The 12,258-nt window shown below is 39.0% G+C and overlaps 1 protein-coding gene across 2 annotated transcripts in view; it reads left to right on the top strand.

Moving 5' to 3' along the window:
- LOC135208558 (hemicentin-1-like) overlaps positions 1 to 11,676 on the top strand; it is an 18,882-nt gene extending 7,206 nt beyond the window's left edge. Inside the window, exons 2-13 of one of the 2 annotated variants that reach the window (XM_064240875.1) lie at positions 555 to 751; positions 1,272 to 1,388; positions 2,716 to 2,856; positions 3,659 to 3,774; positions 5,263 to 5,410; positions 6,433 to 6,548; positions 6,928 to 7,085; positions 7,436 to 8,216; positions 8,809 to 8,914; positions 9,865 to 10,087; positions 10,466 to 10,603; positions 10,952 to 11,676. In XM_064240875.1, coding sequence (XP_064096945.1) covers positions 555 to 751; positions 1,272 to 1,388; positions 2,716 to 2,856; positions 3,659 to 3,774; positions 5,263 to 5,410; positions 6,433 to 6,548; positions 6,928 to 7,085; positions 7,436 to 8,216; positions 8,809 to 8,914; positions 9,865 to 10,087; positions 10,466 to 10,603; positions 10,952 to 11,244 — 2,534 coding nt within the window. In that variant the 3' untranslated portion in view covers positions 11,245 to 11,676. The remainder of the gene's footprint in view (positions 1 to 554; positions 752 to 1,271; positions 1,389 to 2,715; positions 2,857 to 3,658; positions 3,775 to 5,262; positions 5,411 to 6,432; positions 6,549 to 6,927; positions 7,086 to 7,435; positions 8,217 to 8,808; positions 8,915 to 9,864; positions 10,088 to 10,465; positions 10,604 to 10,951) is intronic. The other variant, XM_064240876.1, reaches the window with a different exon arrangement.
- The last annotated feature ends 582 nt before the right edge of the window (positions 11,677 to 12,258 follow it).

The following is a 12,258-nucleotide window of genomic DNA, read 5'->3' on the forward strand; positions in this document are numbered from 1 at the left end:
GTCTCATTGCCTCGTACCCCGTAGGAAAGTAGTGTTGTCAGTGCACCTCATGCCGTGCACTGTAGGCATTACTTAGGTTCTTTGCAGTGTCCCTTCGGCCCCTAGCTGCATCCCCTTTCGTTCCTTTTACTGTACCTCCTTTCATATTGTTTTTCGTCCTTCTTACTCTCCACCTTTTCCTAACAATGTTTCATAGTGCAACTGCTTTGAGGTTTTCCTCCTGTTGCACCTTTCAAACCTTTTACTGTCAATTTCCGTTTCAGTGCTGAATGACCTCACAGGTCCCAGTGCGTGGCCTTTGGCCTAAGCTCCACATTCAATTCAATTCATTTCCTCATATTTCATCTCCAATGCTTATCACCATTCCTCGGATACCTATCCAATTTCCTCATATTTCATCTCCAGTGTTTATCACCATTCCTCGAATATCTTTAAAATGTCCTCATATTTCATCTCCTGTGTTTATCATCATTCCTCGAATACCTATCCAATTTCCTCATATTTCATCTGCAATGTTTATCATCATTCCTCAAATACCTATCCAATTCCTTTAGCAGGTGTAGCGGTGACCCTGGGAAGCCCAGCCGGCCCGAAGGACGTCAAGGAGGAGGAGAACCAGGAAGGGAAGCAGCCCAAGATCACCTACAGCAAGGAGACCGTAGCCAAAGCCGGCGCCGAAGTCAAGATCGACTGCTCCGTCGAGGGAGTCGATCTCTCGGGCGTCGATGGATTCGGCGTCAGCTGGAGCAAGGTGGGGGAAAGTGGAGGATGGAATTTTTTTATGTTTATTTAAGATCGCAAATGGATATATTGATGGTGATCTGATCTGTACAGATCACAGAGAGATATAATGATAATAGCAAGAAGATATATTGGCGATGATTTGTACAGGTCACAGGGGGATATAGCCGTATGATTCGTAAAGATCACAGAGGAATATAGTGATGACATTCTCTAAAACTAACAGGAGGAATTAGCTGTTATCTCTAAAAAAAATCGTAAAAGTATAATGCTGATGGTCTTTAAAGATTGAATAAGGATATAAGGACGAGAATCTGTAAAAAGTTTGTGTCAAATTCTGTTCAGTACCAAAAGTGAACACAGTATTCCATTTCAGTTTCATTCTTCAACCTGAATAATTGAAATGAGAGAATTCCCTCTTGAATCTTAATTCGCTATGATAACTGATGTAATCTAGCGCTGTGTTGTAGTGGCATAATGCATGTGCATCATTCCATATATATTCATATATTCCGTAAATTAAATTGCAGATCGACGAAGACAAGCCCACCAACTCCTTCCCAATCTCGGCCAACGAAAAGGTGCTGTTATTTACAGACAGGTTCTCCGTCGAGCATCCTGATGGTTCTTATCAGTACTCACTAATTGTAAGTACAAACCAATATAATTGTTTGTAGTGTTCAATGATGCTTGAAATTATGTCATAGTGGCAATTGTCTTAGAGAGAGAGAGAGAGAGAGAGAGAGAGAGAGAGAGAATCGATCAGAGTCGGCCTGAGATTATCTGCCCCGAGGTTGTACAAGCTGTGAAATAGTCATCATTGTATGCGTGCTTGCGTTTGAGAGAGAGAGAGAGAGAGAGAGAGAGAGAGAGAGAGAGAGAGAGAGAGAGAGAGAGACCTTAATTGTAGACTTGTTCCGCTACTTGTGACGTGATGGATTAGTCCGTCAAGTATTGTAGTACTAGTTCCTCTTCTCATGATTAAGAGGAGATGATGACATACAATTTCAGTGATGAGTTCACGATTCCGTTCAGTCCAGTCATCACTGTTACCAGCGAAGTGTGCAATAAATAAGAACAAGAAAGCCATGTATAGAATAGCAGACTAGCAATTACTGGTGCCTGTGTTGTATATTCACCGCATGGATAATAGGCCGGGATTGGCGGCAAGAATGACTGCGGTAGAAGTGGACAGATTTACTCGACCGCGTGCGGTACTTCACGTACCGTTAGCTGACATAAGCTGGTGACAGTTGAACCATGTAACCGCATACCGTTGAGTGAAATACCAGTTGCTTTTCTTTCAACGCGGGCGGGTTTGGGAATTCGGAATCATTATCGACAGTAGTGGGTCTCTTTATGGCCTTGTGACATGACACTCTTTGTGTACTGAAGTGTTTTACAACCTAGAGCCATTTCCGTACTCAGTTTCAATTATTTTCTTTCCTCGTTGTTTTTAGTACTCGAGACACATAAGCACTCAAGATTAAAAGTTCATAGCATTTAAGAAAACATCGATGGGCAGATTCAAGGGAAAACATTGTTTATTTTGGCATAATTACAAGTTACTTAATGGGTGCAGAATTTGTTGGATTTCATCTGTTACTTGTATTTGCAACTTTTGATTAAGAGTATGTTCGTTTATTTTTCGTACATGAATTTTTTACTTTAATACTTGATGTATGTTCATACAAAACAGCGAGATACTAAGTACTACAATGCACATTTTTTTTTCTTTTATAGAAGGTTCTTTGTAACTTCCCCTCAGTCCCAGTATAACAGCCTTCTACTCTCTCAGCAATTTCTTTTGGGTTCTTTCACTTCTCTATTTGATTTTTCTAACTTGTTACCAGTTTTAACTTTCCCATTCAGAGAAAATATCCTTCTTGCCATCTCTGAGAATCTAGAAGCAATCAACGCTACGCTTAAAATGCTGAAAAAAAAATACTTAGCAAACCTCTCATCCCACCACAGATCAAGCAGCTCCAAGAGGACGACACGGGCCTCTACCGGTGCACCGTCAACTTCGGAGAGGAACAGAAGATCAACGCTGACGTCCCCGTCAAGATCGAGAGGTCGCCTTACTTCACGGACAATTTCACCAAAACTCTCACGGTAAGCAAGGTCGTCGTCCACTTTCCCCGCATCCCTTTTCCGTCCAGCGTAGGTGGGAGCAAGGTCCTTGGGTGGGAGGTGGGTCAGAGTGTTTTGGGACGATTTGGTGTGGATAAAAGGGTGCATAATTTGGAATAGTTGGGAAGAAGGTAAAGGAAGACCTAAAAAGTGCTTGCTAGATAGTGTAAAAGAAGTTATTAGAGGTGAATAATGCAGTGTATTTAGGAGTCTATGAATCTTTTGGGTGAGCATATAAGTAGCTGATGTGAAAGTCATCTGCGCAAGGTTTCATACTGCAGTGACCCTTGTGTTGGTTTTCCTTTGGACACTCTCTAAAGTAATGGTTTACCTCTTGAAGAGATTGCTCACAGAAAATATTAGGTTGCTGCTCCAACTATGCATCTTTTAATCCAAGTTGACAATATAACCGTTGTTTCATTACCAAGTACCTTAATTCACTGCATAAATCGGCATATGCACAATAGGTGTTTTAATGGAGCGTGTCCTTCAACCTGTCTTTGCCCAGAGGTCAAACCTGGGTCACTTAACTAGGTAGGGAAGAGTACTAACAATCGCAATGCAGTGTGTGTGTATGTTTGTTCATTTGTAGAGTACAACAATAGTAGCCTACCGCTAATAAGAACATCGATTTTAATTATACAGATTTTAGGTTAGTAAAACTATCCACAAACCATCTACAGTTTCCAAATATACATCAGAATGGATGCACTAAATATAGGGATCTTGGCTTGCAGACGTGGAAATTGGCCTAGAAATTCTACCAAGTCTTCTTGACTTTCAGGTAACTGAAGGAGACGCCATTAGCATCGATTGCCAGCCAGGAGGAAGCCCCAAGCCAGATGTCTTCTGGGAAAGACTCAACCAAGAACTGCCTTATTACGGAGGAAAGTTCTTCAAGTAAGTTTACGATTCCATTTTTACCTCCATTCTTTCCACGTGGCTAAACCATATCTGAACACTAATCCACCTTTCACGCACTCAAACCTTTTTGCTGCCTCAGCATATTCACTCAACTCTCAGTCCTTGTACACCGCTTATACTACGTAAACAGTTTGTACAAATGGACACCTTTCATGATAATTAGAATTTCATTAATATTTTAAGTGAAACATGAAAACACCCAGTGACACCGACTATCAGCGATAAGAAAAACGATCATTTCCACACCATGCAACGCACAGCAAAAACTCGAATAACGTACCTAACATTTTTAAAACGCGCAAGAAGAGTTGAAGAAGAGCGCGCAACCCCAGCCTCTTTAATGTCAAGTTTGATTGTTGTCGTGATATAACTATAATGATACCATACCAGAATGACAACAGATACGAAACCCCAATAATGTCAAGCTGTACTATACAATGATAAAACTATAATGATACCAGACTGACCACAGTTCAGAAATGCACCAAGCCTGTGTGACATCAACCAGATTGCCATCAAACAAAAATTACAACACCGAACGACATCATACGGAGAGTAACATCAAACTGCATTTTCATCAGTCCAGCATAACGCCAAACCACAGTGCATCACACGAAAATTCATTTCAAACCCCAAAAGCATTACGCTAGAATAACATCGCACTAGAACGTCATTTCACCAAAGTTCAGTCGAAGCAGAATTTAACAAAAACGAAACGACATCCATCAAATGAGGGCGATGGCGAACAGAATAATTGACAATAAACCGGCAACGCTTCGTACAGTTTCGCCGTCTTTCGGAGCGGTGGAACTCCTGCGGGCGAGAAGTCTGTGTCACTGACATCAGGGATGACAGATGGCGGTTTTCCGGGAGTGGCGGCAGAAGGCGCCGCTGACGTCACGCGTTTGTTTGGCTGTGCGCTGTGCAACTTACGCTATGCGATTCTTTGAGGGGAAAACAACATATGAATGTGTTTTAGGCGAAAAGGAGGCTTCCGAATGGACAGAGATGCAATGTTTCGGGTTTATACAGCTTTGGTCACTGACATCCAAAATATTATTTTGAATTAAAATGTATGATAAATCAAAAAGTAAACTCTTTGAGAGTTATTCTTATAAATAAATCTGGAGAGAGAGAGAGAGAGAGAGAGAGAGAGAGAGAGAGAGAGAGATCCTGATCTCCTGAATTTCTAAGAACATCAGACATCGTGTACGATGCAGCAAGGTGAGGTTTTCGAGGAGAATGAGTGGAACGTCGAAGAAAGTTTAAGAAAATATTGGTAATTCATAAAACCCAATGGTCAGTATAATGCTCCTTCAGTACCGTCTTAGTCTACTGTATCGCGTTATACTAAAAACCTTAATTTTATAAATTAAGCTAAGCAAGATTTTTTTTCCAGTGCCCTTCTCTGTTGAGAATCTGCCCTTCTAAAATTTCCCCTCTTTTTTTCTTCCTTCCTTTTAGGGCAAACCAGTTTGATATCCCACACATCGAGAGAGACCACGAGGGCCATTATGTGTGCTATGCTGACAATGGTATTGGTGACCCTGCTACCTCTCATATCATTTTGGAGGTCCAGTTTCCTCCTCAAGTCAAAGTTGATAGAGAACAGGTAGGTTACGGGGACCATGTTCCCACATACATGTATAATTTTAATCATTATTATTATTAATCATAATATTATACAGTAGCTGAAACCTATCCAAAGGGGCTATTGACTTGAAATTCAAGCTTTCAAAGAATATGATGTTCATTAGGAAGAAGTAAGAGGAAGTAAAGGGAAATACAGAAAGAAGAGTTCCCTCTTATTAAAAATAAATAAATAAATTGATTAATAAATAGATAAATAGATAAGAATTATAAAATGCAAGAAGAATAGTGTTAGGGTATTAATGCATTGCATTTTCGCTGGAACTTCCTCTTGGAGGCCGTTATGGATTATATGTGGTAAGCGCAGGTTTAATAGAGATGACAGTCACATCCTGCAAAGATAAGTCACTGTCATCTATGTATCAACCCAAAAATCATAGGTTCGAATCCTGGCCAGGTAGATGCATACTATATATAATATATATATATATAGATATATATATCAGATATATATCATATTATCTATATAAATAAAAATATATATATATAATATATATATATATCTATATATATATATATGATATACAATATATATATATATATAGTATAGTATATATATATATATATAATATATATATATATATATATATATATATATATTATTATTTTGTATATACAATTCTCCATGGATGTGCATTATTCACAAGGTAAAGTGAATTGCATATTATATATATATATATATATATATATATATATATATATATATATATATATATATATATATATATATATAGTGTGTATATGTAGTGTGTGCATGTATGTATATGTATATAAATGGATGTGTATTTTTATGAAATATTTGAACATTTTTTTCTTTGTTAAGAAAAATGTCATTTTATTAAAAACCTGTTCGATAAAACCAATTCAAAGAAAAATTAGTTTTACCCAAAAGCATAAATAAAGAAAATTAATCAAGCAAAAAAACAGAGGCCATTATTCTGTACCGTGGGTATTCTAAAGAGGTTCTCTCCTTCCCTCTTCAAGATATTTGTGAATCCGAATGACCAGGCAACTCTGACATGTTCCGTGGAAGCCCATCCAACAGCTGATGCCACATGGTACAAGGATGGCATTGTCATTCTCGGAGACGCGAACACCAAGTAAGTTGTTGATGTTGGTCTTGAAAGCTCTTTGTTAAAACTCAAGAGTTAAATGTTTACCTAAACATTTTTCCTTAGATCAAGTGATGATGTCTCGGTTTTGGTATATGAAATTCTTTACTGGCTAAGATTTGGTGTGGGTGAATGGTACTACCCACTCTTTGTCGAAGTAAATCGTACGTATATACTTAGATTCTGTGTTGTCTTTTAAAGTAACTTGTAAATATTAACATTCAGTCCAGTTTTCCACACTTATATAAAATTCTTCGTTGTCTTTTAAAGTAACGTTTTAATATTGACATTTAGTCCAGTTTCCCAGTATTCCATGATCCATGAGCACTATCCAGTTTTCCTATGTGTAATATTTCCTTCCAATTAGGGTGACAAAGGTCGACATCAAAGGGAATGATGAAAAACGCCCCATCGGCGTCAACTCAACCCTGGCCATCGGAGAAGTGGGTGAGGATGACCTGGGCACCTACACTTGCAAGTCTGTCAACACCATCGGAAAGACGGAGAGAACCGTTGAATTGAGAAGTAAGTCTCCTGCGAATTCTTAGCTTTTAGTTTTGTGAAGAAAAGAAAAGTACTGCGCCGTCTTAGTCCGTCCGTCCGCACTTTTTTCTGTCCGCCCTCAGATCTTAAAAACTACCGACGCTAGAGAGCTGCAAATTACTATGTTAATAATTCACCATCCAATCATCAAACATACTAAATTGAAGCCCGCTAGCCTCAGTAATTGTTATTTTACTTAAGGTTAAAACTTAACTGCTGATTTAATTCAACTTTTCCTTTACTGAAAATCGTTGAGCTAAGTTATTTGTAGTTTCATTTCTACTTGCAGTGAAATCACCTGGCTAAAACATGTGTAATTCTTCTCCCCATAGGGAAGTCACCTCCCAAGATCATCAGTCAGTCACGCAGTGAAGTCCTGTATGACCTGGAAAGAACCAAGCTAAGAGACGCCCTTCCAGTTGTCATTGAGTGCGAAGCTGAAGGCGACCCGTCACCAAGCTTCCGCTGGAACAAGAACGGAGAACCCTTGATCTGGCAAGCTGACCCTCGCATTGACCTCGAGCCGGGTACCGGTAACCTTCTCATCAGTGACCCGACGCTGGATGACAACGGCTTGTACCAGTGCTTCGCCTACAACGAACTGGGCACCGCCCTCGGCGACCCAGTGCTCCTCGTCAACTCTTCCAGCATCCAGTTCTCCAACGCTGCCGATAACAAAGACAGTTACGAGGTAGAGGCTGAACTCGGACGTCCTTTCAAACTGAGCTGTCCGAACGCCACTGCCTACCCAGAACCCAGCCTGAATTGGGTCAAGGCCGTCACCAGAGAGGACCAGATCGAAATTATTTTCATCAGCGAAGAGAGGATCGTCGCCGATCCCCAAGGTAACCTTTGGTTCACTCACGTCACTCCGGAAGACGCGACAGAAGGGAACAGCTTCCAGTACATGTGTCTCGGATCAACCGTGTTCCAGCCAACTGATTATTCCATCGCCTCCATCATCAATTTGAAGGTCAAACCCCCTGCTGACGGAGGGCTCAACGGGGAAGAGGAGTCTTTGAACGTCGAATCCTTCAGCATGTACACATCGCCCTCCGAAGTCACTTTCAAAGCCTTAGAGGAGAACACTTTGTGGTGTATATATGGTGGCGAGTAAGTTATTACCATCGTGATATTTTGTTTCAATGGCAATTTATTCTCTTTAACAAAGACACCAATATAATCTAGTGAAGGTATGAATATAGCATTCATCTTTGACTCCAAAGCATCAAAATGTCACATTTTAACATACATGCAATATATATATATATATATATTATATATATGTATATATATATATACATATACTATATATATAATATATAGTGTATATATATATATATCGATATATATATATATATACATATATATATATGTAGATATATATATATATAATATATAGATATATGTATATAATAATCTATATATAATATATATATATAAAAAAATATATATATATATATATAATCATATTATATATATATATATATATATTCTCAACATCAGAACATTATTCTTTGCTTCAAAAAAGAGCCTTACAAGAAATGGCAGTTCTCCCCTTTGATTACAATGACAATGATAAAAAAAAAAAAAAACGCGCCTTGAATTAGTTTCACATAACCCCTTTCGCATCAGAATAAAAACTGTGGTATGGTATTGCCCGAAAGCAAAGGTTCGATGACTGATATATTCATTTCAATTCCAGGCCAGCTCCTACAGTCAACTGGCGACGAACTGATGGTGTCGAAATTGATAAGGAAAGATTTGTCACGAGGAACTTTGGCCGTACCCTTGTGTTCAACAACACTCAGGTAATATTTTCCCTTTAGCTGTTGAAGTTTCAAACTGTTTACAAGAGGAGAAAATTGAGAGTAATTAGCATCAAGAGTAAAGTTATGAGGCTTAATAAGACCAGGAAGCAAGTTGATATATACAATTATTTTCATGCAAATTTAATGGGTGATTAGTAGAATAAGGGAAGAAATATTTGCTGAGCAGGCGAGGCAACGAGGCAAGGCAGGTAGCAGGATAATATGCGGAAGATTGGAGTGCTTGGTTAAGGCAATTTAGGAATCTATGAAGGGTTCGTTGATTCAACGTTCCTTCAAGGAACTGGAAGTGTGAAACGTTAAATACGAATGAGAAATGTAAGTTCTGTAGAGATGAATTGTTTATGAAGCATATGTGGTGTTGAGAGAGTTTCAAGAGAAGTAGAAGAGGTGGTAACAGAATATTTTGAGATGCTTCGGTTAGGTAGAAAGAATAAAAAGAATGCAGAATACGGATTATCTTTAGGAGGAGAGAGAGACGAATCCCCGAATCAGCTGGATAGTAGATAATACAGGTAAAAAATGGCCTCAACATCATGGAGGGAAGAGTGGATACCAGATGTGGGTGAATGTCCCTTTGGTGTATGTCACCGTGAGTTTAAAGGGTCCTGATGTGCTGCTGGTTAGCCTTCTGTGTAGATGTATGAGGCTGTTGAACTTTTCAGCAACGACACTTCATTAGGATTTAACAATTATATATTATATATATATATATATAATATATATATATCTATATATATATATATATATAATATATATATTATATATATATATATGTGTGTGTGTGTGTGTGTGTGTGTGTGCGCGCGCGCGCGCGCGCGCTCGTTAAAAACTCTGTTAGAAATACTGAGCACATTATTGAATTTGGTGCGAGTCACTCGACTGCCTGTTTAGACTAGCCACTCAAGTCTTCCAATGCCACTCTCCTTCAGCTGTCAGACATGGGCGAATACGAATGCGCGGCCAGCAACGGCGTCGGTGAGACCAAAACCTCTACAATGACGGTAATTGTGGAGCAGGCGCCCACCTTCGTCGGGGACATGGCTTCCCAGACGGTCAAGGAAGGATCAATTGTCACCTTCACTTGCGAAGTCGAAGCTACTGGGGAAGTCACCTTCCACTGGTTGTTCAACGGCCGCCCGCTGTCGTCGGAAGGTGAGTAGGTCTTCGTGGCGTGTTTTTTTTTCTGTATTTTCTGAGCAGCAGTAATAAAACTCATTTAAAACAGTTTTCAAAACAAGGAACTTGAAGTCTCTCTTTCTTTCCGCGAGTGTATGTATAACTGAATCACGAAAATACGGAATGTGATGAATATATCAATAATGACAAAATCCACGAAGGAAAGAGATACAATGGAGTTCTACAAGGCCTTTCGACTTCTTGTCCTATAATTAGCGGACCGAGGAAATATAAAAATAAATAAGTTTACAAATGACAGCTTGTATAAATGACAGCTGGGGATTACAAAGGAAAAACATATGTAGTACCTGGAATCCAACACATTTTGCTCATTTTTTTTTTTTATGATCTCAGGTAACCATCCAAGAAGATCCATTACTGATAATGTACTGAGGATAGAGGACGTATCCTTAGTAGACATCGGTAACTATGCCTGCAATGCCACCAGCGAGATTGGCTATGCCTACGGCCAAGCAACGCTCAATGTTCTCCGTAAGTATCGTTCGGGTTATGTCCAGAAACGAGGAAAAGAAAGAAAAGGAACAGATGGACCTCTACCCCGAAGGAAGAGGTCCTCTGGCATGAAGCCAACTTAAATTATATACAAATATTTGTGTTTCTTGACTTCAAAGTGCTTATGAGTGTCATCTTGAAAAGTCGGTCAATGTTGTTTAAAGAAGAAATCGCACAACCGCATTAAACTGCTAGGCTTTGACGTAAGAATAAAAATATTTTGAATTCCCTCCTTCAGCTACTATTTATTTATTTATTTTCATTTATTTAATTATTATTATTATTTATTATTTATTTATTTATTTTATTTTTTATTTTTTTTTGCAGCTGGAGTGCACCGTGTGACAAGCTCTGGAGAAGTGACCAAACTGCGCGAGGAGGTGAACAGCCTTCGTGACATCGTACAGAAGATGCACGACTTGATAGAGCGCCAACTGGAGGTTTCCAATCACAACCACGAGAAACTGCACGAGATCAGCACCTTGTTGGAGGCCACCGGTGTTGTCAAACCGGTCTCGATTGACCAGGATGAGGTCACAGAGACAAGCCCAGCAACGACAGAAGAGCCTGTGGTGGTGGAGGGCATCGAAGAAACCACAGAGAATATTTTTGCTTCATAAATATTTAACCAAAACTTATAAAATGGTGCCTTTTATTGGCACTCGCAATCATGGTTTGTTGCTATTTAATTTTCGATGCCGGGGTTTCCTCAGGCCAGTCATTTCAGATAGTTGTTCCCAAGAGGTAGAGAGGACCTTATCTAAATGGCTTTTTGTTTTCAGTATGATAGAGAGGCTCACAGAATCAAATTGACCTTGGCCTTGGATAGTTCAAGAGGCCAACCCTTACATATAATTATCAAGTGACCTGTAGATTTAAGGTAGCCACATAGACATGGCCTGCACTGTACTGTACACTAAAAAGGGAAGGGGGAGGCTCCTTTTATGGGGCGTCTCTTATTTGACCACGCCAGTATTAGTAGGCTAATTTTTATAGGGCATTTTCTTGTGCAATATTGATAAGCATTATTTACAAATACAAATTTTTAACTACTTTAGAGTTTGATTCGTGTCGTGAGAACAGGCTATTTTTATTAGTTTTAATTTATTCGTAAGTGGACTGAAGTCAATTTAAAACTACAGAAAATAAAATAAAAAAGGAAGACAAACGTTCGGTATTAAAATTGCGTTAATCCTATGGAGAATCAAGGATCCGAAGAAATAAAAATCAACCATCCAAAGGATTGCTCACTGCAAATATATCTCGCTACTAGCTAAGACAGCATTAACATCTGTTAATAGCAATATCTTGAGGTTTATTGAACACAGCTTTCATACACCATCAGTTATATCTGGTATTCTTGAAATCTCAGATCCTCTACAAAACTTTACTTCACAAAAAAATACAGCAAACGTGATTGGAGTTCTTAAAATTCTCAAAACACTGATGACAAGATTCCCAATTTTGAATCGGCTTCATTCGTAGGAAACAAAGAACTTTGTTTTAAATCCAACTTTTAAGCATAAAGAGGCATGGGACTCCTCTCAAATGACATGCAATTTGAGGGAAAAAAAAGTCGAGTATTTAGGTCCTGCTAAAAAGAAACAACACAAGCATTCTAGACTTTACCTTCC

This window comes from Macrobrachium nipponense, chromosome 35, assembly GCF_015104395.2.
Source record: "Macrobrachium nipponense isolate FS-2020 chromosome 35, ASM1510439v2, whole genome shotgun sequence".
Classification (NCBI taxonomy): domain Eukaryota; kingdom Metazoa; phylum Arthropoda; class Malacostraca; order Decapoda; family Palaemonidae; genus Macrobrachium; species Macrobrachium nipponense.